The 26,640-nt window shown below is 41.7% G+C and overlaps 1 protein-coding gene across 2 annotated transcripts in view; it reads left to right on the top strand.

The window, feature by feature from the left end:
• The window catches only part of exoc2 (exocyst complex component 2), a 47,651-nt gene extending 21,011 nt beyond the window's left edge, over nt 1-26,640 (top strand). For both annotated transcript variants that reach the window (XM_031732438.2, XM_039601385.1), the window contains exons 7-28: nt 3,209-3,289; nt 4,307-4,452; nt 6,346-6,427; nt 6,526-6,628; nt 8,243-8,361; nt 12,446-12,559; nt 12,863-12,987; nt 13,980-14,048; nt 14,152-14,309; nt 14,431-14,552; nt 16,075-16,136; nt 16,361-16,441; nt 18,194-18,253; nt 19,549-19,610; nt 19,697-19,766; nt 21,332-21,448; nt 23,089-23,230; nt 24,658-24,713; nt 24,829-24,951; nt 25,168-25,229; nt 25,628-25,687; nt 25,791-26,640. In XM_031732438.2, coding sequence (XP_031588298.1) covers nt 3,209-3,289; nt 4,307-4,452; nt 6,346-6,427; nt 6,526-6,628; nt 8,243-8,361; nt 12,446-12,559; nt 12,863-12,987; nt 13,980-14,048; nt 14,152-14,309; nt 14,431-14,552; nt 16,075-16,136; nt 16,361-16,441; nt 18,194-18,253; nt 19,549-19,610; nt 19,697-19,766; nt 21,332-21,448; nt 23,089-23,230; nt 24,658-24,713; nt 24,829-24,951; nt 25,168-25,229; nt 25,628-25,687; nt 25,791-25,884 — 2,108 coding nt within the window. In that variant the 3' untranslated portion in view covers nt 25,885-26,640. The remainder of the gene's footprint in view (nt 1-3,208; nt 3,290-4,306; nt 4,453-6,345; nt 6,428-6,525; nt 6,629-8,242; nt 8,362-12,445; nt 12,560-12,862; nt 12,988-13,979; nt 14,049-14,151; nt 14,310-14,430; nt 14,553-16,074; nt 16,137-16,360; nt 16,442-18,193; nt 18,254-19,548; nt 19,611-19,696; nt 19,767-21,331; nt 21,449-23,088; nt 23,231-24,657; nt 24,714-24,828; nt 24,952-25,167; nt 25,230-25,627; nt 25,688-25,790) is intronic.

Here is a 26,640-nt window from a genome sequence, read left to right as displayed (position 1 = left end):
GTGTACTGCTGCCGACAAGGTGGAAACAACAGAGAGGAGCCAAATGTAGGAAAAGAAATGAGGCAGCTAGAAAATGTTTAGAACAAACAGCAGGATTCTGACTTGAACATCTGTGGACTTTCTGCCTCTCCCTCTCTTCTTCTTGTCCAAAATAATTGCCTCTTAATTGCTCTCCAGTACAGCTAAGCTTCTCCAGCACAAAGCAAAATAAAATCTCATATCACCTTATCTAATTTAGACTTTGGCAAATCAAGAAACAAGGTTACCCAGCTGAAAACAAGCTGAGAAGAACTTGTAAATAGTGATGACGATAAGTGAAAGCTGAAAAGTAGTCCTGTTAGGTTGTTGAAAACAAAATGTTTCTTTAAACTTTACTGTGGATAAACTTCCTCCTTCACACCTCTGCAGACTAATCAGACAAGCAGCAGGTTCAAATCCAGAACCGTTTTGTTATGAAACAGCTGTGCTGCACACTGCACCACCGTGCTGCACTAGCATATTGCAAGAGTGCATGTTCACTGCACAAAGGAGCTCAAAAAAAAAGCTCACCAACACATAACAAGACCGCGTGCCAAGAGAAATCTAAAAGATAAGGAACAAAAAAAGAAAAGGGATGTTGTCAACTTCTAAAATTCAGTATATAGAAATATAGAAATAGATAGATAGATAGATAGATAGATAGATAGATAGATAGATAGATAGATAGATAGATAGATATAGATATACATACATATATATATAGATATATATATGTATGTATGTATATGTGTATATATATAGAGAGAGAGAGATAGATAGATAGATGCATGGATGGAATTCTGGCCCTGTGAACACCAGCCCTGGGTAGACGTAGCATTAGGTTAATAAGGTATCAGACACGAAGTCATGCTTAACTTTGTCAAGTGTGCTAGTTACCAAGAAGTACAAAGGTAGAAGTCTTACATTCTGTAAAGGGAAAATTTCAGTGCCTCCAAAAAAGGCTTTACCAGCTTCAAAGGTAAATATCTTCCTCACTTAATGAAGAATAAAGATTTTTTGTTTCTTCTCAGAGGGTCAGGAATGACCAGAAATTGCATGGATTCCTGTAACATAAGCTAACAGTCTAATTGCTTTTACTATACCTGGTGATCAAGCTTACTGCCAGATATACTCAGCCCTGTCAGTCCTGATGTTGGAGGCCAGTTGAGTTGGAATGCTGAAAATGTACATTTTTAAGCAGCTCTAAACCCTTGTAAATTTGTATGTTTCAAATTCCTTGGCATGTATGAGCTCTGTTTTATAGTTAAGGTAGTGTTTTGTGTTGGTGTTATTTTTATGCTGCTGAAGAAACCCTGTTCACTTGTACATGTTTGTTTTGGTTTTTTTGATACTACCAAATTTCTGTGGATTATTTTGTTTATGTTTAGAAAGGAATTGTTTAGCAGTTTTAAAAAACAAACAACAAAAAATCCACTGCTTGTGAACCAGCACACACTGGTGAAAGACATGGATGGGGTTTGGCCATGGAGCCTCGGTGACAAATGTGACCAAGCCATCAGCCAGACACACACAGTCAGTCAGTTTGTCTGCGTGCTTATGGGACGCAGACAAACTGGCTGATTGACTGACTGACAGTCCGTCAGGGACTCTGGGGTTGTTGCCACTAAAATGTTGAAATTTGAGGTTTTTCATTGTTGTGTGAAAAGGAAGTCTCCCATTGACGCAGGAAGCGGAATGGCTACCGTGTTCCAAAAATGCACGATTCCCAGAGCCTATTCCCCGAGTCCCCATCCCCTGCTGGAGTCAAAACATCTCCGACTTTAGAAACCAGGGACACTGTATTTTTATTCTTATTCTTTTTTTTGCCTCGACGGTTCCAGGAAGTTAAGCAGGAGCTGCAGCTCTTCCTCAGGTCCTGGCTCGTGTGTTATCCGGACCCTGACCTAATGTTTAGGTTAGCTGTGACGTCATGTGATCTTGAGTATGTGACACATGCAGAGGACAGGCAAACTGGCAGTAGGGCAAGGGGGGAGTGTGGAGACATGAAGCAGACCTTCAGTGTATGCATGTGTCTTCTTTTGTGTTCAGTCCTATTAATTCAGCCATCTCCCGTATACACTCCCACGTCTCTGAGCTTTTGACCAAACCGGCATCTGGCCTCATTTTCTGGTGGTCAAGAGCAAGAGGCCAGTGACGTCCATACTGATTAGGCAATGGCATGTTTGAACTGGGTGTTTTTAGGAATACCTCGGTCTCTGCCTTGAGGCTTCTGTCTGTCAGAGCGGACCCATATATTTATTTTCAGAACACTCCCCCTTCACTTTGCCTCCCGCTCCCTCTGCTGTCAAGCTCTGCTAACAGCCAGCATCAGAACAACAGCGGGAGGACAGAGAAATGAAGAGAAGGAAACGGAGAGGTGTACTGTCCTTTTTTGCCATCTGTTTCTATCCTGTCTTCATTCTTTAGGTGTCTGCTTGTCACATATTTGAGTTGCTTCACAAGTGTGTATGAGAAAGTCTTCTAAACCCTCTCCAACTCTCTTCTACTCTGTCAATAAACCCACACTGCAGCTCTCACCACCCAGCTGCCCACTTCTTTATTTATATACTGGGGTAGCCCCGCTGCTCTCTCTCCCTATTTTTTTTTCTCCTTTTCTCCCCTCGTTCCTTTTAAAAAAAAAAAAAAAAAAAATCCCTCTCCTGCGTAAAGCTCTTCTTGCTAAGTGATTGATACAAACCATCAGAGAGTTCCTGCTCCCCACCACGCTCCCAGTACAGTCATTTTTGGTATATAGACCTCAAGCTCTGCTCTCCCCAAAATTGGAAACATTTTAAGATTCACATTGCCTCCAGGTCAGAGGGCTCCAAATGTCCCAAGACCACCACACTTTGTTGTTGATGGCTTTGGTTAGGTGAATTGATCCAGTACAGTCATTTGCCGGGACAAGGTCAGGTCCTTGTTGCGTGGGAACAACCATGGGGGTGTGTGGCTTCAGTAACAGCATCTGTGGGTGGAGAACCAAGGCATTTATCTCCCATCTACCGCGGGGGTAGGGCATGTTTATTTGTTTTACCTTTGGTTCCTGAAATTGAAAATGTTCCCGGGGATTGGTTACTCTGCAGCGTTGGGAACGCAAAACCAGTCTTATATTTCTCACCCTTCTATGCTTTAAGTTATGATTTTTGCATTTTGTGAAATAAGCTAACAGTGATTTATTTATTCATTGCAGCTATCCACCAGAAGCTGGAATCTGATGGCACAGAGAAAGTGGAGGGATCAATGACTCAGCGGCTAGAAAACATCCTCAACAGTAAGTGTTCGATCAGTGTGCAGACGAAAACTCCACAAGGGCTTTTCAACAGAGTCCTGTGATGCTTTTTTAGGGAGTGTTTTAATTTAGAAATCTCAATAATACACTGAAAGTTCCAGAATTAACAAAATCTCAGTGACACAAAGTTTTGGTAATACTGCCGGGGAATAGCCTACATTAAAATACAAATCAAAATGAGTATGTAAGGAGCCAGTGCAGTGCTGTAGATCACCCACCTTCAGCATCCAGCAGTTGTCACAGACTCTGATGCACTGTGCCGTCAGACCAAACACGTCTACATTGTTTCACCGTTGCAGATTGTTCTGTTTTTAGCGTGCAGATCCCTCAGCAGGCCCTGCGTGTGCGTGCTCGTGTGTCCGCCATTTCATGTCATACATGATAATGGGACTGCTCTAATGGAGGGTCAGTAAGCCGGTCCTTTCCCCTTTTCTAGTATAAATAAACCTCGTAGCCGGACATAGCTTTCATCCCAGACTTGAGGGCCCATGGTCCAGAGGGTCCAGTCTATCGTTCACCCCCAAAAACCAAGCGATTCAAACTACCATAGGCGCCAGTCAGCCTATCACGAAATAGTCTTGTGAAATGTCACAGCTAAGATTGGTGAGGGAAAAATGTTAGATGTTCCCCTGTTTGGTCTCGTGCTGTTTTTCCTTCAGGGATTTTGTTTTGCGGGTGGAGTTTTGTTTTGATTAGAAGAACTCGAGTTTTTTTTCTATTTGACGGCACATCCAAGGCCACCCACGAAGCAAGTCAGCTGTGCAAAGGTCCCACCAAGCAGCTTGACTAAGAGATAGCCGTCACTTTCTCCTTAGCAGCTCAGTCTCTGCTCCTGCTCCTCTCTGTGTGTCAAATAACATCCAGAGCGGGAAGAAAACCAGAGACCAGCAATAAGAGGGAAATGTGGTATCAGCATTTATTTATATAGGATCCTAGTTTCTCATTTTCTCCAGCCTCCTTCACTCTCTCTCACTCTTTCTCACTTTGTCTTTCTTGTAGGAGCGAGCAATACCGCCGATACTCTCTTCCAGGAGGTCTTGGGCCGGAAAGACAAAGCTGACTCCACACGCAATGCACTCAACGTCCTGCAGCGTTTCAAGTTTCTCTTCAACCTGCCACTCAATATTGAACGGAATATTCAGAAGGTACTTAACCCTGTTTTCAGGTGTTAATGGGCACATTTTAACCTAAACCGCAATCATTTCCTAAACCAAGTAGTCTTCAGTTCTTAAACCTAACTACTGAGAGAAATAGAGGGTAAAAAGCCTGTGTGGACAATGTGAAACAGTAAAACAAGTGCAAAAGATAAACACAGCTCTAAACAGGACGTGAACCATCCTCTGGATGATAACCCACCTTTCCTCAGATTGTCTGCCCTCACCACCAGCTTTTCTTTTTTGTTGAGTTATGGACTAGATGAAAATCTGTTTTATAGTCTACAGCTGAAAATTCTGGACAATGTTTAGGACTGGTTATTTGCTTACCATTCGTTTAATCCTGTTTCAGTTAATGTAGCTATCAAGCTGTCCCGTGACTTATTATTGTTTAGTTGGTGGAAAAATAAAAGCTAATGCTCCCCATGAGATGTGCTACCTCATTTCACTTCACTTAAGCTGTTTCCTCACATGCAGCCCTGACCTGTACTTTTCTCAGCTGAGCTGCATGTGGAAACACAAGCGCCTGACTTACTGGGAGTTTAAGCTTCAGTGGAAAATCTATGCCATAGCAACATCATCACCACAAACTCCTCTAAAACCCTACAGCGTAACGTAACGTCCACCTCTCTAGAAATGTAACTGCATGTTGGGTCCAGGCAGTGCACAGCTATTGGGATTAGCCTGTTCACCAACATCAATTCTTCCTGTGCATTTCCATCTACATTTTTTTTTCATATATCAGTGAGAGAAAAACAATCATCATCTCAACTTAAAAAACCCAATATTAAAAAATTGGGGGGCTTACAAATGTTAGCAAATTCCTGGAGGGAGATTGCTGAAACTATCAGAATGTATGTGAGGAAATGTACACAAGCACTGGCATGAATGCTGCCAACAACACGGTGCACTCACATGGGTTACGTCATAGGCTCTACGAGGATTCGTCAGGCCGTAGTTGAATCAGACATTAAATGATCTTAAAGCTGCCAGCTGTCAGCACATCTGGAGATAGAGAAGGTGAGTTTTCAGGAGAAGTCGCAGGAAGCCAGTGGGCTGAAGATTTTTCTCCCTTAGCCTCTAATCAGGCAGTTCTCATTTCTAAAACAAACAGAGTACTTGGCACAGTGGTGCAGTGGTTAGAATTGTCACCTCACAGCACTCACACTCTGTGGAGTTTCCATGTTCTTCCTGTGCCTGGATTTGGATTGGATTTGGTGTGGATGTGACAAGAATAAAGCAGGGAATAGCATAAAGTGCTGTAAAAAGGTGTGAGTAAATGCTGCTTGTAGAATAAAGAGCTTTGAATGATTAGTAAGAGTAGAAGTGGTGGTTCATTTCTACTAGTGAGTGTGGGACTAAAGCACAGTGCGCCCTGCTGTTTTCTAAATGAAAGAAATGACAGTTGGGAACATTGTCCTGATTTGGTTCTCCCAAAAAGTTTGGAGTTTGTGTGGAAATGTCTGTAGTAGGCAGCACATAAGTGTATAAATATGTAGAGCAAATCAATGGCTCTTTCTAACAGTTGAAGCCACATAATGGCACAAATAACACACATTTTTTTCTCTACTTCCTGATTTCCATTTTTTTTGTATAAGCAAAGGTGTTAATTAAAGCAGTTTTGATCTTTACAAATGTTTATTATCATTATTATTATTAGTAGTAGTAGTAGTAGTAGTATTTTTGGGGGGCTGTATAGGTGTCTTAATCTGATTTATAAACTCACCACAGGCCCACAAAATGCAATGTTTTATTGTTTTAACACACAGCTTAAATGATTGTCAACCAGAGGGTGGAGCTAGAGAGGCTTAAATGCAAAGTGTGTCTCATGATTGATGAGTTAAAAAACTGTACATTATGAAATGAACAATTTTTTCTTTCCAGGGAGATTACGATGTGGTGATCAATGACTATGAGAAAGCAAAGTCTCTCTTTGGCAATACTGAGGTCCCTGTTTTCAAAAAAGGTAAACTACTTTAACTTCAACAAATGCATGAAATTCATGGCTTTTTCGAAACTGATTGTTATGGTGATTACCAATGTTTTGACTCTACTTTACTGCAGTGTACGCTGAGGTTGAGACGAGGATTGGAGCTCTGCGGAGTCTCTTGTTGGAGAAACTGCTGCAGACCCCATCTACGCTTCACGACCAGAAAAGATACATCAGGTCTCTTTACAATTCTATGACCCTGTTCAAGTTTGGATATTTTTCTTTACACGTCTACTCTGTCAGCATCCAGCAGAAAGTCATGACAAGTCCCTCCACTCCCTTTGGTTTCTTTGATGTCTGCTTGTGTCATCGTTTACCAGAACTTCAACCTCCTCCCCCCACCCTTTCTTTTTTTTTTCCCCTCTCACTTTCCTCAGTTCACCAATCATATTTCTGTTGTCTGGCTCTCTTATTTCTGCTTCTATTTTTCTCTCCCCCTGTCTTTCTTTTCCTTCTTTTTTTCCACTTCATCCATCTGTCCATTCATACTTGTGGTCTCTGCCTATTTATTATTGTGAAGACCAACCTGTCAGGATCACAGAGACCAGCTCTCAACCACATGGCAAATGGCAACATCTTTCATCCTGGTACATTAGGCACAGCTCTGAACGCCCACTCAGCTCCTGTTTACTCTTCACGTGGATGGTGGAAGCTGTGTGTGTGTGTGCGAGTGTGTGCGCTTGTTTTGTTCTTGTTTCTCAAACTTTTGAAAGATACCCTCTAATGAGAAACAAATGAATGGCTGGTTTTTAGAGTGACAGCAGAGGGGGTCAGGCCACAGCTTTGGGGGTGAATCGTCTGATATCTTAACTTAAAAGAGCCTAGCTATTCAAACCCCCCTTAGTTTTAATAGAGGATGATAAGAACACATGTTGGTGCTCGCAAGGTCACTCTCTTTTCAAAATAAAATTGTAGTCTTTTTGGTGGTTTTTTACCCTGATTTTAAAGAACAAGAGCATTAATTAATTCATACATATATATATGCGCTTATGCTCATCTCATTTTCATTTCTGGACTCTACTAGAGTTGCTTTGCATAATTCAGAGTTCAAAATGTTCCTCAATTATCTTATACTGAGCCTTTGCCCAGCCTCTCAGTTCATCCTGTCTGAAACAAGCTTGTTTTAGCTTCTGATGCGGTGCCTCATGTCAAGAGAAGGTTTGTACATTAGGTGGGCGGGGCTTTGTGCTCACAGCCAGACCCCTGCTCTTATTGATGTCATATAGAATCAAGAAATGAAGCATGTAGAGCAGAGGACTGAGCTTTTGTCTCTGAGGCATTACTGAGTGTCATTATCTTGACACTTGGACTGTGTTTGATATGAGCATCCACCATCCAGAAAAATCAGAATTGCATATCGTAAAAAAATATTTTTTATAAATGTCATGATGGCGTCATCGTGAATTTTTTTTCATTATGATAGTCGAGAAGTAAAAAACAGATAATGTGTCAGTCATATCTTACGCTTAGTGCTTCAAACAGCTTTTTATTTAAATGCAACTTTCTCTTTCTTTCTGCTTGGTGAGGAGTTTGTGGTGGAATTTTTTTGGTGATTTGAATTAGCCGTCCTCTACGCTTTATGCAAAAAGACAAAGTGCAGTAAAACCTAATGGGGATTTTAGGCTGACATTAGCGGGCTGTCCTGCCCCGACTTCAGCCAGAGCTTTTATTGTTTTGGGCCACTCTTTGTTGTCTGACATTTGATTTGTCACCCATTTAAGCGTGGATTTTAATTTTGTTGATCTTTTTGTCCCATGTCATCTTCCTTCTCCCTGTCCCACACTTTCGTAGGTACCTGTCTGACCTACACGCTCCAGGAGATCCAGCATGGCAGTGCATCGACGCTCAGCACAAGTGGATCCTGCAGCTGATGCAGAACTGCAGAGATGAGTTCATCAGTGGCCAGAGAGGTGACTAAAAATGCACATTTGTCTGAGTTGACTCGTTTTGCACATGTAGTGAAAAGCCCCTATTTAGCATTTCCAATCAGGCAGCTGGTGGATGTTGTGAGCTGAGGGAAGAGAGCGGTGTCTCAGTCGTTCCAGAGCTCTGCCTACATTCCCTGCTCCTTCGCCGGCCTCCCTCACCCCAGCCTGTGCTGCTTGCTTGAGGCCTGTGTGTTTATTTTTTCATGAATGTATGAATAAGATGAAAGTGATGGAGCATTGGCTTTGGATTTAGGTTTCAGCGCTTGACATGTTACTGCACACACACAAACCCGCTTTCTCACTCACACACACAGCTTCACAGATGGATTGGAACAATTAACCCCAATTAAGCTGTTCCTCTGTTAAATCAGCCAGCAGAAAAATGTGGATCTGAAACTGTCCACTCAGGAAGACCAGTGATTCGCCAGCCCTGCTTAGACACATGCGTGCACACTCAAACTGAGGCACCCGCACAAATGCATTGTGGGGTGGGTGGCTGCTTCACATAGCACAGCTGGAACATAAACATGTCTAATGCTAAAAGTAACAGTGGTTTCCGGGGCTCAGGCTTGATGGATCTGGGGATTGGTTCGTTCCCCACTTCTCCACATTTAAATTTCATCTTGATGATTATGTCAGGGATGGCCCCTTTTACTTCACACTTACATTCCACTGCAGAGCAACATGTGGTGGAGAGGGAGTCTGAAATCTCATCCAACCCAACTGTGCAGAAAATTGCTAGTTTGCAAAAAAAAAAAGCACAGAAACACGCATGCTGGCATGGACATGTATAGTAACTTATTAATAAAGTCCCCATACCTCAAAGCATCACATCAGTTGTCAGTGTGTCAGTGTCATTTTTTAAACACCAGGCTGTAAACAAGCTTCTTAGTGATGTTAGTGAAGTTGGGCCTTTTAATATTGAGGTCTGTAGGATGGCTTGCTTATTGAACCAGCCTCAAGTGGTGATTCCAGGAACTGCATTTTTGGAGCCGAACTTTGAGAGTGATGTCTGTTCTTCAGGTAACATCATTTAAAATTACCGTCTGCCTCTGAGAAGACAGTAGTTACAGTCAGCATGTGACCAAAATGACCTACATTTAACTGTGCAGTCTTCTCATAGATGTACACAATTCTGTTGAGAGTTGGTTGAGAGCCGTCCTGCAAACCCAACTTTTTGTCCAACCTGCATTCTTTAAATCCGTTTTTACGTTGCTTCGAAAAGACTTGCATGTCTGCTTGTTCCTAGTCCACTGCAAATGGAATCAGTGAAATGGCATGCAGCACTTGTGCAAGGTCAGTTAGGGTTTGTATTTTTGGGGGAACTGATTTATATTGAAAATTTTGAAATTCCAGAAAAAAGGTCTTTACCTCAGCTTTTACAGGTAATCCCACTGACACCCAGTGTAGCAGCCTTTGATAAGGTGGGGGTTCATTTGGTCACCTGCAATTCAGACTGTGGCTGCTGTGTGCCTAACACCTTACAAGCCCGGGGATATATTGAGGCTTGGTTAGGGTGCCAGCAAAGCACACGGTCCAAACAAGTGGAAAGCCAAGAGCACCACTACTGTGAAAAAACACTCCGTTGTGTTTAAACAAATTACCCATGCTGTCATTCTTCTGGTGAGCACAGTGTTCACACAGACATGCAGAAAGGTACACGCAATCTTTCCTGTTTTTCTCCCTGCTCTTGTTCTTTGTTACAGCTGTCTCCTGTCTTCTCTGTTGTCACACAGCGCGCCTCTTCCCCTCACATACACCTCTGGCAGATATTCAGCATCTTTGGTCTTCTCTGCTCACTTCTGGCCCAAGTGTGAAACCCGTGCCTCCACCCAGGCAATGCTTCAGCAGCCATCATTATAAAAACCACATCCACTGCATTCCCCCAGCTTCACTCTTCCTCTCCTTCCTTCCCGCCCTTACCCTTCCTTCTGTATAGCCCCCATGGTACCTCACAGCTACCCACTCTTCTGGCGGCCTCCTCTTCCCTTCATATAGATGCATTCACTAGCTTTTTTTATGCTATTGTCAGCATCACACGTGGCAGAGATTATTCTGCTGTAAGCATCAGGCATATTTGCAGTAACTGGTGTCATTTTCTCTTTCGACTGTTGTTCCTAGTCAGGAATATAAGGCCAGAGGTCGTTCTGGTGTAGTCACGATTCCATTAATTACCCTATAAAATGCCTTAAATGTGAAATAAAGCCATCCATCTTTGTTAGAAACAAAGGCCTGAAAGCTGAAGTTTTTTTGTGAGGGAGCACAGCAAGTTGCTTCCGTATGTCTAAACACTCCCATCGTGCCCCAGTGTTGCAATCTGACTCTGCCCGATCCAATTAGAAGCTGCAGTATTTTTATTTCTCGAACGGCGCTTCTTCTGCCAATGTCAACACAATTAACAGGAGTTTTTTCCTCTGGAAAAATAGGTTTTCAGTGAGTAGTTGGTGGGAATTCACTGTTCAGACACTTTGACGGTGTGTTTGGGATTTTATGCTGCAGAAATGCTGCTGTAAGAGCAATGCCGTGATAATACTGGTTAACGTCTGGCAGGTGTTTGCCTGGTCGTATTGACTGATTGATTCATTGATTCATTAGAGAACTTTTTTACTTGTATTCAGAAATTTTGTGACGATCGACATCATGCACATGAAGCCTGGAAGTTCAAAACTTTAAGTCACAGATTATTAATAATAGTGATTTTATTGTTAGTCCCATCTTTACTTTTCCTTACAAGATGTCCTGTTGTCTATGCGCACATAAAATCTGGGTGAAACACTGGGGCGTTTTTCAAGAGAAGAGTGTTGAAGCTTTTGTATTCTGTAGCGTGGGAATAAGGTTTGTGTCCTCTTAGACAGAAAGCAGGTATGTGTGCGTGTGGTCAAGGTCAGTGACCCCTCTGGAAGAGGAACCCATCCAGCCTGCAGAGAAGCCCCAGACCCGATGAGGAAGTGTGTATAAATGACACACATTGTGTCAGTTTATTCAACACGCATACACAGAGGCTTCTATAGTTTCCCCCTGCAAATTTGAGCAAGAAGCAGTGCAGCAGCATAGTAAATCCTTTGAACGTACAGAGCAGCAGAACACATGCAGTCCTCAGAATGCACGTGCTTGTCCATTCTGAGGATTCGGCCGCCACCTGGGTCAACAGCAGCTCTCATCCCTGTAAAAAGACAGGAAAGCTTCACAGAGATGGAGCCTGCAATGCACCATATGGGGTGTGTGGGTGTGTGTGTGTGTGTCTGTCTGTCTGTGTGTATTTGCGATATAAGAAAGCCTCGTCTGTTTACAGATAGTCTGACTCAAATGAGAATTTCCTTACATTTTCTGGCCTGGATGGGTGTGTTGTGTGCACAGCCACCTCAACCACAATTTTCTCCTCTGCTTGGGGATTTCTCAATTCTTGCTTACACACTACATTCAACATTGTGACTCACCAGTACGCTTTTCTGTGTATGTGAGTGTGTGTGAGAGACACATGTTTTGGAAATGTGGCTCATCAGTCTCCATTGATTTAGACAAACTGGTGTGGGCGTAGTGCAGCGTTGCACGAACCTGTCCTTAAAGTTTCATTTTCATTGTAGCAATTTTGATCCTCTTAGCACCGCAGTCTTTCACTTTCATTCCTTTTTGCCACCCCTTGTTCTGTTATCATTAAGTTATCTCACAGATTCAATTTGCTAACGTTGTTTCACATGCAGAGATAGGAGTGTGTGGTTGCAGGACTTTCTCATTCACTGCATAGCTCCCTGTTGCCATCTAGAGGAGCTCTTAAGAATCAGATGTGACAGAGCACATTGTGGCCAGCGTAAACCCACTTCACCCCAGCACTCACAAAGCCCACTGCTCTGTTTCCCCACCGTGAAAACAAGGGGACATTCTCTCCGCTGAGATGGATCAGAACACAAATAAAGAAAGTTGGGAGGGATTGTTTGGTGTGAAAGCCCGTTAAGCTTATTGAGGAATGTGGAATTATGAAAATGTGATTATTTGATATGTGGAGTACGTGTTTCTTTTCCCTTCAAGCTCATTTCTCATCCCTCCCCACTTTCGTTATGTCTCTCAGTGGGTGCGGGAGCTCTGGACCCGGAGGGGGATACCCGTCCATCAGCCCTCGGAAGGCTCAGCCACACCGCGTCTCTGAAGAGAGGGGGCAGTCTCCGAACGCCACGATCCAGCAGTGAGTAGTGCAGCACTTCACAGATTCGCCCACACACTGAGTTCTAAGGGGGGCTTCCCTGTCTGCGCTAAATTCTGTACACACGTTTGTTTGTTTGTGTGTGTGTGTGTAACACTTTTGGTCGTGTACAGTGTTTAGGGGAATCTTCTTGCATCACGCTGTACGGTAAAGGCACAAATAAAAAAACAAACGTCTTAAGCTTTATGTGCCAGGAATTAAACCATTCTGATGTGTGAATATTTGAACTGCACAATCATTATGCCAATATCCTCTATCATATCATATGTGTGTCTTTTTTTCTAGACTGGCACTTTGAGACCCCGCAGCAGGTGCAGTTTGTGGAGAAGCTTTCAGATGTTGTGATCGGCCAGCTGCCCAATTTCTGGAAGCTTTGGATCTCCTACGTTAATGGAAGTCTTTTTAGCGAGGTGAATACTCACCAAGTAGACAGAAATCCTGCATACAGCATGTTTTTGTGTGATTATTTTTGTAAATACAGGGGTTCAATTCAGTGATTGTCATTTGGAGGGTCAAGATTAGAAGTGAGTCAGAATATCTCAAGTCAGAGGGGCAAGGCTGAGATGGTGGTAAAAAGCTTTGTGTAAATACTGGGAAAGTCACAGCACCACAAACCTCTCCATGGCGTGCTGCATTTTGATGTCACACATATAATGCACAAATTTTAATCTTCAAAAGTGTGGTTAAAGTGTAGTGAAAGCAAAAATAAAATTGTGTTTTTGTTGAAATTGTTTGGAAAGGAGGGACCGTGTCCTGTCGAAAATCTTTAACCAGCAAATCGATACGCGTGCTAACACCACATTATGGACAACAGCTGCAAAAGAATGAAAGGGACATTAGTTTTGTCACATAATCAATACAACAATTGAAATAAATGAAAATAAAAACTGGTATAATAAATAAATTGCTATAAATTTAGCTCCATAGTTCAGCTTTGTTTCACTCATATTCATTGAGGATTATCTCATGAAATTCCTTTGGTGAGTTAGGCATTTAGTTTGGGATTAAGAGAAGGGGAATGATTTTCCATGAGTCAACTCAGGTTAATATGAGTTTCTACTGATAGGCCAAAACGAATGGTGTTCTTAGTAATACACAAATGTCTCTGTGAACACGAATATTTCCCATGAAAACTTTAGGCTAGGCTAATAAAAGCTTTTTCTTAGAAACTGTTTTTTGTTTTTGTTTTTTAAATTCTCTGCAGATTTACATTCCATATCTGTGTTTTTCAGGGTTTCCATTTAAGAGAAATTATTTGATTATTCTCAAGAAAAGCTGAAGGAATGTCATTTGCATTATCGTAGTTTGCTCTAATGCAGCCACGGAAAAGCAACATAAAATATATTTTTCGTCAGTAATCTGGACTTCTAAGAGGTGACAGTATTTGTGTCTTTCCCTACAGACTGGAGAGAAATCTGGGCAAGTGGAAAAATCCAAGAAGAATGCCAGACAGAGACAGAATGACTTTAAAGTATGAGGATTTCTAACTCCAGTTTACTCTAATAATGTTAATTTGAGATATTTTTTTGAAAGACAAATTCTGCAGCATATACTGTATGTTGTCTGTTTTGTAGAAAATGATTGAAGAGCTGACCAGTCGGCTCGTGAAGCTCATTCGGGGTGCTCTCTTACCCGCCACCTTGCCGCAAGGGGAGCTGACTCTTTATGGAGGCTGGGAGAGCAAGACAGATTTGGCTGGATCATGGCATACACAAATCATACACACTGTCAGGTCCTCACACTTTGGCTGTAATTAATTTGTTTAAATGTTTGGCTAAATGGAGGCATTTGGGAGCCTCATGCTTACCTTGCCTTTAATAACAGACCTCTGTTCTCTGGCGTTTCTCATCCAGGGGTTGTCATGAGGCTCTGTCTGCTATGGAGATCCCAAATGATTTGCTGCAGGTGATCCAGGATCTTCTGCTGGATTTGAGAGTTCACTGTCTCATGGTGACTCTGGTGCATACAACAGAAGGTGAGAGAGCTCTCAGTAATGGACAAAACATATTTTCATCAAGATCTCCATTTTAATTGACCCCAAGTTACCAAACAGTTTATTTTATTTTCAATGTTCATTGTGGCAGGATCATAAAAACTAAAAGCAGCTTTTGCTCTGTCAATGCAATCTTCATGTAACAGAGTCAATCATTGGACTGAGCCCATTATTACTCAGAACACCCATCTAGTATATAAATAATGTACAATGGCTTCCTAATGAGAGCCTTCTAATCCAGTCATCCAAGATATCACAATTTTCAGGCAGCAAAAAACATCCAACAGTTTCATATTAGATGAAGTACTGAGAACTAAAATCAAACTAAAATTACCACCAGTAATAAACCTGGAGGTAGGTAGGTAGGTAAACAACATCCAGTTGCTTAAGATTGAAGCCAGATAGATGCCTGTAAATCACTCTAGTCCTGGACTGAGAGGAAAATGGCTTCTTTTCTCTGCGGAACCTAGAGAAGCTAACATGCAAGAAAGCTAACATGCAAGAAACCAAGGTTTTGTCAAAGTTTAACAAGATCGGTATGATATTTGAGGAGAAGCTTGGCATCTGCTAGTGTGCTGATGTACAGTGAAACATGAAAAACTTACTCTAGAGAGGCGCATAACATCCTTAAAATCTGTATTTGTAGTGTCTACATTTTACCTTGTTTTTCTGGGTTTTTAAAAAAATATTAAATGTGTTGACCAAGTGTGCTAAGAAGACGTTTACTGGAAAGTATGCCTGCAAAAAAAACAAAAAAACATTAAATCTCGTGAATTTGCATGTGCTGGTACCAGATACATGGGGCAAAATAAACTGGGCCCTGCTTACCCTTGCAAATAACGCATTTGTTAGTCTAAGCAAAACAGCATTGGGAATCTTTACCAGTAGAATAAAAAAGCGGTCACCATAGACACGTTATTAATCTCCACATGAGAAAAAAAAGCTGCGTCATTCTGAAATCACACTTTGATTAGCATCCGTTACTTGTGTAATCCCCCGCTAGACAAGAATGCGAAAGGACATGAACTCAAAACCTGCAGATAACAACAGATTTTTATAAAACCATGTGGATTTGCCTATAATGGTAAGCTCTTAGTGGTCAGTGTCCTCAAGTGTCACTTTTAGCTAATTCAACTTCCAGCTTAGTAATGGAGAAAGTGTTATGAGACTAAAACCAGACATGCTGTGTTTCACTTGTGGTTAGGTATGGTCATTTTGAGAAGAGTGACTGGTTTTTTTCTTAACTCCCCCGACTCACATGCACATTCTCACACACACACACAAACACAGCACACGCACACACCAAATTGTGGTCTGGGAAGAAAGGGTTTGATTTTATATCATGCGGTTTTCCCTCAGAAACCATTAATTCTGTTCATATTTCCATTACTTATGACCCCATATGAAAGTCTCCACACTCCACATGTAAACGGCTCTGAGTTCAAAAAACTGTAGCACAGTTTCAAGTGATGGCCCTTTCGATTTGTGCTTTTCATACCCACAGATGTCAACAGGCTTGCTGAAAAGGAAGACTGGTTGGTAGATAATGAGGGAATCACCAGCCTGGTAAGGATGAGTTAATTTATCAAGCAGCGCTCTGTGTCTTCATAGAAAACAATGCTTGATGTCTCACAAAAAGTTTAATATCTATGTATACTTTCTAGCTAGCAGCAATTCATTGCATTTGTTTAGTCCACTACTTGTGGGTCTGTTTTAACGAATCTGTGTTGAAGTGTGATGTTATCTAATGTAGCCCGTGTTTGTAATCTCTGTTTTTAATATTTTTGCAGCCTTCACGCTTTGAGCAGTGTATGGTCCAGATGCTGCAGTCACTCAAAGAGCCCCTGGAAACCAAACCCGGAGAAACAAATGTTCGTTCATACCCTGCAAACATCAGCGCTACAGAAGTATTCACATGATAATCAGTAGTCATGAGTTTCTTCATCCATTAAATGAACTTAAATAGCTGAGACGTGACAGTTACTTGTCATCTTCTAGACACAGGCTGTTATGGGGCTGGCATATGCCTCCTTTCAATTGCAGTAATTGTCACACTGAATGAATGAATGTGAATCCTGCTATTCCTGGCACTATCACAAACTTTAGCATCGCTGAGGTCATGTTGAATTGGATGGCAGCAACATGTCTCAAAGAAAGAAAAAGACTTCTGGCTGAGAGTTTATGTTGCTTTAAAACCTGTGTATAAAATCTGTTGTGCCTTTCCAGATGTGCAAGATCCGAGTTCCACGGACTCTAACGCACACCCATACTATCAGAGATGGATACCTTTTAAATATGACTGGTTCATCTCCTCTTTAGTCGAGAGTACGCAGCATCAGTGTTTTAATAAAATAATTTCGAATTTTCATTAGTCTGACCTGAGCTTTGTCCCAGAGACGATGGCAGTGTTTCACATAGGCTGCTTCTTTTTGGTCGATGATATTGTAAACTGTTTTCTAGAAGTGTGCCTGAGCCCATGCAGTGATTTTGCCTGCTTTTACTGCAGTGCCACCTCTGAAACCATAGAGCACGAGAGTCCAGTTCTGATTTTCAGACTTGCCCCTTCCACACAGAGATCTCTCAAGATTCTCTGTTTTTATTTTGTTTGTTTTTTTTAAATGATAACACATAGTGTAGATGATGTTATATTCAGCCTTCGTGATTTTACAGTAAAGAACACTATTCTGCAGTCGGAGTTGTTTTTTGCAGATTGGTGAAACTGTGCCTCTCTAAGACACTTTTATTTTTTACCAGCTAACCTAGTTTGTTGAAAAATGTTCCTCCAGCTGCTTCTTTAAGTACCACTAATGTTTCCAGCTTTTCGTTCCTCCATCCTAACTTTTTTGAGGCATGTTGTTGCCATTACATTCAAACTAACTAATATTTTTCATAAAGTAGTATCTTAACATCTCAGGTTAAACATCTGATATGTTTTTGCTGTGTTTTTGTGAAAAATATAGATTCATGAGATTTGCAAATCATTGCATTTATTTACATTTTACACAGCAACTTTTATAGAAGTGGGTTTTTATGAAAAAAGAAGAATTAAAATCTTGGTGAATATAAATCAAGCTTAGCCACATGGACTGTGTGACCAATATGAAAAAATTATGCTGATATCATCTTTAGTCATGTTTTGAAAACAGCACTCTGTGTTGCACAATGAGAGAGGTTCAAAGTTGGAATTGTGAGGAAAAAAAAAAAAAAAACACGAAGTAAATAAATTGAAGTAGAACACAAAACAAAAAGAAAAAAATAAATAAAGAAGAAAATGTAGTTAGCTTGTTGTAGCAGAAGTAGTGCAGGAATAACTGCTGTGCATCCTGGCCTCGGTTCAGTGGGTGCTGCATTCATCACTCTTCATTCCCTGCCTCTGTGCAAGTCGCACAGTGCAGTAAACCTAGAAGAATGAAATTTCACTCTGTGTAGTTGCTTTATGTGATGATCTTTTATTTGAACCTCTGTTGCAAACAGAAATGATATCAAAACTTGGTTTTAATTTGGCTTTAAGCAAAGTAGTATAGTATAAACCCATCCGACACAAAGAAATCCTTTATGAATTTAGAATAAACAGCTTTAGTCACGTCAAGAAAGCATCGTTACCGTTACGTTCTTTTCCACAGGTGTTGCAGTTGGAGCAGGTCCAGGACCAGGCTGCAGAGCTCAGTGTGAGGATCATGAAGGTAAGACGTGTACACTTATTTCCAAGAACATACATAGGATTTTGTTATGAAAACAGACTGTTTGCATAGGATGGAAGTAGCCACCATGGTGTCTGCCACTGGTTTGGATTTCCACATTTTGAAGCCTCGGCCTTCATGTGTTTATGTTGTTTATCGAATACAGAACTGGCCAAATCTGGATGACAGAGTCGGGTGTTATCAGCTACTCCTAGCAAGCATTGGTGGCAAATAGAGAGACACATATAATTAGTGCTAAATAAAATTCTATAAATGAACTTACTAAAACTTACCTTTGATGATCTTTGTCATAAGACAGGTATATATTTTTAGATTATTATTTTTAAAATGCTTTAAACATTGCAACAGCAAAAACGCAACCATCTGACAGCTACCAGCCACAGAAGGCTTCCTGGCAGCTCTCTCTTTTCCTCTAGTAGCCAGAGGTTGCCAGGGGCGTTGCTAACCAGCCTCTAGGCCTGTGTGACTGAGGCCTACTGTACTTGGATTAGTTGAGGTGGGTCCTAGCAGGCAGCTGTAAGCTACACCTCACTGTCTTGGCTCTCCTGTCAGTCAAAGCAGCCACTTTGAGCATTTAACACTTGAACACTTCACATGAATAGTATATAAAAAAAATAAATCAGCTACTTGTTTAGAATTAAGAGAAGATCCTTTTTAATGCTCTAAGTGAGGCATTTTAGCACAGAGACTAGACCGTGATGGCGATTCATTTTTGAAGTCAACCTTAAGTGGCCATTAGAGGAACTGCAGTTCATTTTCTGTGTGGAGTTTGCATGTTCTTCCTGTGTCTGTGTGGGTTTTTCTTCAGGTACCACACAGGCTTCCTCCCACAGTCCAAAGACGTCCACTTAGTGGAGTTAGGTTAATTGGTGATTTTAATTTTCCCGTAGGTGTGAACATGCGTGCAAATGGTTGTCTGTGTTAGCCCTGCGACAGATTGGGGACCTGTCCAGGGTGTACCCTGCCTCTTGCCCTGAGGCCCTGTGCACTAATCACCAAAGTGATATATAGACCTGAAAACCTATGTATTCTATATTTGTCTTACATCTGTTCAGTCACAGAGCAGTTGCTAAGATTTTATTTGGTCTGTTATGTACCATGAGGTGAAGATAACCCTACATGTTGACATGCACACACTGTCCACTTTACCACTAACTCACAGTGTTTCAGTGTACCTTAGATCTAAGTCTGTACTAACCTGCTTTGATCACAGAGTAACATATGAATGATGCACCTAAAATTGTCTTTTCACATGTCTGATAAATGCGTCCCCACAGGTCTTTGTAAACAGTTTGGAGCAGCTGAGTACTAAGACAGATGGAGACATTAACACATCTCAGTAAGTATTTGGATGATTTTTTTCTCATCTCTGTGATTATTGTGCTTCACTTGGACAACATTTTAAAATCTCTCCCATGTTTACAGCAACATTTCATTGGACCTGTCCTCTCCTGATCGGTTTACTGGCATTCAAGAGGGCTTTACTCCAACATCTGTAAGCACAGTGTTTTTCTTCATTATATTCTTTAAATCGTATGAGGTTTAAACACTCGAAAACCCACATGTGGCGACTGCCAGCGTCACACCAGAGCGTGGGCTCCCTCCTTTACACAACTAGAAAACATGTGTGTCACTCATTCGAACCACGAAATGTTATCAGTCTGTTTCCTGGTTATGGACAAGAAGTAGAGACGTCCTTATTTCCTGTAACTTGTTTGAGATGTTAGCGAAGGGGGTTAAGCGCAGGGGAGGACGAGGAGGAGGAAGAAGAGCAGGGCGTAGAGTGCTTCTGGTAAGGGGAAATGGAGCAAGGTGCAGAAGGGGTTTCCCCAGCCTGAATATGCCGCCAGACTTGACTGCGAGCAGATGACCAGAGTTAAGACTGGTGTCAGTCATGATACAAACGGGTGTTTTTGTGAGTTGGCAATCTAGCAACCAGCACATGCAAACTTGGACAGTGCCTCACTGCTATTAATACAAAGACATCAGTTTACTTTAGGCCACTAAGCTTTTGGAGGAAGGTTGGTTTGCTTAATTTTGGGCAGCAAACTCCTGCCAATGATGTTGTAGGCATCAGAATGTCACTCTGACAGTGTCTCTATGCACATGTTTAATTGGCGTGCTTTATTGTGTGTTTGTAAGGGTGAATATTAAAAGCACGAGCATTTTATCGAGTGAGAGCTCGTTAAAAATAGTTTCAGGTTCCTGCAGTTAGGAGACCAGGCAACCATTCTACCAAACATCAAACACAGACACTGGACAATATTCACAAAGGCATTGTGAGAAAAAAAGTGCTCCAAGCTTCACTGAAACCACAACTTTAAACCAAGGACATATTTTGGAAAGCAAAGCACATTGTGGTTGGAAGAACCTCTCCAGAATTGTACGAGGATTAAAGGTTTGTCATGGGTTTCAGGTTAGGAAGTTTAACCACAGGCTACAGAGCTCAGCGTGAGCATCATGGTGGTAAGATCTATGTTTGCAGCAAGAACGCCACATACACTGTGTATCTTTTGAACATAAATGATGGGGACTGCAACTGTCATTGGTTAATGATGTCCCCTTGAGTCAATTGTTGCTGGTTTAGCGTTTTAAACTTTATATCAGGAGAATGGAGTGAATGTCACGATGCTCGAATGCTAGTGTCTCAGCCTAAAGTGTACCCTGCTTACTAGTCCTTGAGCACACCATAATTTATAAAAATTAACGTCGTGTTGTATTCAGTAAGACTCGAAACTAGCAACTGAGACCCGAAACTCATCAGAGAGTGTTTGCTGAGGTCAAAGAGCGAGAGAGGTGAGGACTGTTTTCCAAGAGATTTCTATGTATTAGGGCTGCTTATTGCAACCAGAGGAGTCGCCCTCTGCTGGCCAATAGAAACAGGCTTGAGGCACTTCTGTATACACTTTTACATCCAGAATCCAAATCCAGATCTACAGTCTGTAAGGTGAACCTAAGCTGTGCCAGTGTTGTGTTGTGGCAGTGAAAGTATTCAAGTGTGTATGTGTGTGTGTGTGTGTGTGTGTGTGTGTGTGTGTGTGTGTGTGTGTGTGTGAATAGGAGCAGCGTCTACTGATCATCCTGAGTAACTGCCAGTACCTCGAGAGGCACACATTCCTAAACCTGGCCCATCACTTTGAGAAACATGGCTTCACAGGGACAGAGAAGATCACACGGGTCAGTATCAACACTTCTAATCTGCAACTGTGCTTTGAGATCAAGACTTCACACGAAGGAAGGAGTACTCAGTGTTGTTGGTGAGAAATGCGTTGCGGTGTCATTAACAACAAAGCTGTCCCCTGGTCTCTTCTAAGCAGAGAGATGACTCCTCTTTAAAAGAAAAATACAACAGAAAAAAAAATAAAGGTCGTGGTCTTGGAAGCTCAGTTCATTGTCACCCTAGTTTTTTTCTTCACACGTACACACTCATCCAGCTGCACACAATGACTAATGACTGAATCACAAAGCAAAGAAGCATTCTGTTGGTTTTCCAGTAAAAACTGTTTACAGCCATTTTCTTTGAAATATCATTTTTAAACCGATTCTCATGTGTCATTTATATTTAGATACCGTTGTATGGGTGACAGTTTGTCTAGATTGTAATCTTCAAATGTTAAAATAGCTGCGAAAGCAAATCTGAAAAATAAGAATTCCCACACAACACATCTGCCACACAGCTGCCTCCTCATGCAATCGTACTGTAAAGAGTTAGAAATGCAATAAACTCTCAATGAATTCATGTAAACTTGAGAAGTCACTGATATATGCACAGTCTAAATATATTCATGCAGCTTATGAAGGATACAGGATTTCAATATGGACTGGAAAGTAAAATTACTCACAACTTCCACACTCCATAATCAAGCCTTTAACACCACAGTCTGCAGTTTAAAACAATAGGCATGGAAATCAGAAACTTCAGTGTTATGTGTTGATGTAAAGCAGAATCATGCATCCTGTTACAGCAGTTTTGAAAGTATTCCGTTTGTTGTGTGACTTTTTAATGTTTTTCAAAAGTAAAGCCATGAGATAGGCAACATCACTGGCTACGGTAGTTAAATATTGATGAAGATGCTTTTACGTCAGTGTTCCTCACTGCTTCAATAAAACATATCCGCCACAGAGGCAGAGAAAACTTTGAGCGAAAGCCTTGTTGTATTTGTAACGAGTGAGCAACAACTCCAGTGAAGAGTAGCCACAATTCTGAGCACCTATGAGCAGTCTGGATCGCAGAAGGTGAACATGAATCCTTGAGGAGTAGTTTCATCTTATTTCAAACTGGAATTATGGGTTTGTGAGATAATGCTACAAAGCACAGGTTATCTCTGTTTATGTGGAATTCTCTAATGCACGTGTAGGCGTCTGTATGCATTCACACTGCTGTTAGATTGATGCATACGGCTCACAAGACAACCTTGGCAAGATTGTCGTTGTGACTTAAAAAGGCAACAGGAGACGGTGACATCTTCACATGTTATCAATGTTTTAGTGTTAATGTTAGAACCTGCACACAGAGATGGAATCAGTTTAATTGGCAGGGCCGGTTTCTCTGCTCGCACCTCTGAAGCTAAAATTGCAGACATGTAAATAAGCTAACACAGCAAAGATTCAGCTAATCTGTACAACTAAGATAAAAATGCTGCTAAAAATCCAAACAAGTAATGCGTCATTGCAAAGAATGCTGAGTAAATAGTGTATTATAATATGGATCTGTTCATATTGTGTTGTGCATGTCTAATGATGTATGGATTGGGGATAGAGACTCTGTTATCTAGTATCTATCATTGCAGTAACATTGTGTGTTCTTGACCTGCCAGGTAAGCGTGGACGCAGTACGGGGGCTGGACCGGAAACTCTTTGAAGCCTACATTGAGAGACGAGCTGATCCGATCGCAGGCTCCCTGGAGCCCGGCATCTACGCTGGGTATTTTGATTGGAGAGACTGCCAAACACCTACAGGTACCCTGTTACCCTGCGCTGATAAAACAGTGAAGGAAATCACCTTCAGCAACCACTAACTGACCCTGGTAGAATCATATTTAAGCCCCTAGCAGGGCTGTGGGATGACAGCTCAGAGTCTCTCATGTCTAATCTTTCTAGCTGTGGTTCACATGTGTCATGTGTAAAGTACGGCTCTTTGATGGCTTACTGTAAACACCACTAAGATCATTTAATCAGTCTTCCCAAGGCGCTCATGGCCTTTGTGTCTAGCTGTGGGTGTGCAGCGATATGTGTGTACACTTGAGTTGTAGCTTGACTTTTTTCGCTCACGCAGTGCACCCCAAACCCAGGTGAAACTTGACTGTGAATGTGTGGTCTACCTTAGTACAGGATGTGAAGCAACATGTCAGACTGTGTGAGAGCTGTGCGAGTCGTCTCAGGTGGGCAGCAGTTCATAGCAGGACGCTTAATCTTGATGAAAAGTTGTGAGCGTTGATCTGGTTTGTCGCCTGTGAGTTTGTGTGTTTGGACTACATGTGAAAGAGGAACATTTTGGACAGCAAACCACAGTTCTAGGATATGATACTTTCACTTGGTGCATTTTTTTGTGTGGGATTCAAGTTTGTGTGTGGGGTGCTGCAAAGCATTAAGAATCCGGTTTCAGTACTTTCTTTCTGTTTTTGCCTTTGACTGTTTCACCGTCAACGTAATGTTATATTTTGAAGCTTCCACACAGCACACTAACTCATCTGCCCCTTATCCTCCCCACAGATGAGGGAAATTAAATAATGGAAAACGTTGCACTGGCACAGTGTTAGCTTGGCTAATAATGAAATCCTGTTGGCACATTTCTATCAGAAATCCAGATGGACTGTTAATCAAACAGCCACTTGGCTCTACTGTGGATGGGGCTGTGATCTTAGAGAAACATGGTTTTGCAGTCTTGTTGAGCTGCTACAGGTTCTGGTGAAAACGACTCTGCCCTGAATTTTCAAATAAAGAGAGAAAGATGAGTTTTCAATAGTCAATAGTCTGTTCTGGCAGAGATATAGTGTTAGAATTCCAGATGTTCATCTAAACATGAGTTTCAAATAACAAGGTCAACAGTATGTACAAATGCTCAGGCTCACAATGCTGAACACGCTCTCTCACATAGTTTTTTTTACTGTCGCTCTATATGATGTCAGTGAGAACAGATATCCCAAGCACAGATGTGGCTGTGAAGCCCCACCCACCTGCTGGTTAAACCTTTTGTTTATGAGGGGCAACCAATCTGAAGAAAGCTGGCTTAAATTGAGGGGGAGGAAGCTAAAAGTGGGGTTAAACTGAGGAAACTGTGGCCAAGTATATGATGTATAGTTAAGATAAAATATATATAAGATATAAAAAGCTGGAAATAAACAAAACAGATCCACTTTTTCACTTTGTGCCTTCTTCTTTCACAGGTGTAAGGAACTACCTGAAGGAGGCTCTGGTCAATATTATTGCAGTTCATGCCGAGGTGCTTAAATGCCATTAAAACTCATCACTCATTTGTCAGACACTGCTTCTACTAGGTGCTTTTGCCGCCTTGCCCCCCATCATGACTTTTTTTTCTTTCTTTCTTTCTGTGTCAGGTGTTCACAGTCTCAAAGGATCTGGTTCCTCGGGTTTTATCTAGAATCGTTGAGTCCGTTGCGGATGAAATGTGCCGTCTTATGCAGTGTGTGTCCTCCTTTAGCAAAAACGGAGCCCTACAGGTAGGTACACACTCACACGCACATACCCGCAGTCGCAGAGCAGTTTCTCACTCATAGTAGGACCCTGACTCATAAGTCGACCACCGCACTTGGGGGGAATTACCTGTCATTTTTGATAAAGCCATATTTCAGTTCAAGGTACCATCTGGTGTCAGTTGACGATGATTACATGATCTCATCTCCATTGTTGCCCTTTTTCTGTAAACCCCCATCCAGGCTCGACTTGAACTGTGTGCTCTGAGAGATGCTATAGCCACATACCTAAACGCCGACAGCAAGTAAGTACAACAAATACAGATCCACACAGTGGCAGAGACAGGAAGTCCCACATATGTGCCCAGTGATTTATGGCTGTGGATGTCACGGACATAAATCTTAGCAGTCACACATCCCTCACTACAATCCCTATTTATGTTAGTTGGTGGGTTTTGGAAAGGAAGTGAAAGTAATCTGGTTCTGTTGTGTGCATGCACTGTGATGTGCGCCTCTGTGTGTGTGTGTGTACGTGTGTGTGTGCGTGCGTGTGCGTGTGCATGTGTGTGTGTATGTTCATGTATGCCAGGTTAGTGTGCCCGCATACACACACAGACCCATCTTTAACTGTGTTTTCTAGTTCTCTATTGTTAATAAATGGGTTCCTTTCTGTGACATTTTTAACTAAGCTTCTCATTTTCAGCGCCAGCTTCAAACTGGCTTTGGAGTCTCTCCCTCAGTTACACAGCGGCGCCGATAAGAAGTGAGTCTGATTCCGGTATATGTTACTAATTGGAGGGACTGTGACCTTTTGGCGTTTCCTTTTATGTCTTTGAGATTAACTTTAACTTTAATATTATCTGCAGGTTACTGGAAGAGCTGCTGAACAAGTTTAAGAGCAGCATGCAGCTCCAGCTCACCTGCTTCCAGGCCTCGTCTGTCCAGCCCATCAAGAGATAAATCCCATTCACTCCACCACCCAAAACAGCAGTCTGTGTCTTATCTATTAGCTAATGAACTTTGCCTGTATCTCTTCAGTTATCACTTTTTTGTTTACTCATCACTTTCAATTTCTGCTTTACTCGATTAAACACAAGTGTGTATTCATCTAATCTCGAAGACACTAAATGAGTCGATTTCATTGTTACTGTGCAGGACAGTCCCTGTTACGTTGGGTATGCTAATCATGTACGGACACTCACGTACTGACAAGCAGTGAGTGAGTGGCTAATGTGCTTGTTTCTAGAAAGTTCAGGAACAGTCTGTCAGTGGGATGTGGACCTGCAGACTCTGAATGAAATGTGTGTCAAAGTAACTAGATTGTTTTTAATGATGATGATGACAACAAGATGGTTTTCATGTACTGTGCCATCTGTATTGCTCAGTAAGTTAACTAAACATACGCCTTTAGCTAGGGCTGCAAAATCTCAGTCTGTGAGCTCCATGGAACTGGATCAGATGACCAGCTGATATGGTCCTGTCAGGATTTTTAGACATGGTTGATGGTTTGTTTTTTTAAAGCATTGTACTGCTTTAATCCTTTGCACGCAGCCTTATTGTCCCATCACATTTCATTGAAATCCAGCATGTCTTTCAGTAAGCTTTTTCAATGTCAGGACAGAATCTTCTTCTCATCTGTGGAAACCACACTGATGTAACTGTGAGTCAGTTATATTGATGCTTTTCTTCTAATAAAGCACCATCATTGGAATTTAC

The sequence above is a fragment of the Oreochromis aureus genome, linkage group 17 (assembly GCF_013358895.1).
Source record: "Oreochromis aureus strain Israel breed Guangdong linkage group 17, ZZ_aureus, whole genome shotgun sequence".
NCBI classification, from domain to species: Eukaryota; Metazoa; Chordata; class Actinopteri; order Cichliformes; family Cichlidae; genus Oreochromis; species Oreochromis aureus.
This window is presented reverse-complemented; position numbering and strand designations above follow the sequence as displayed.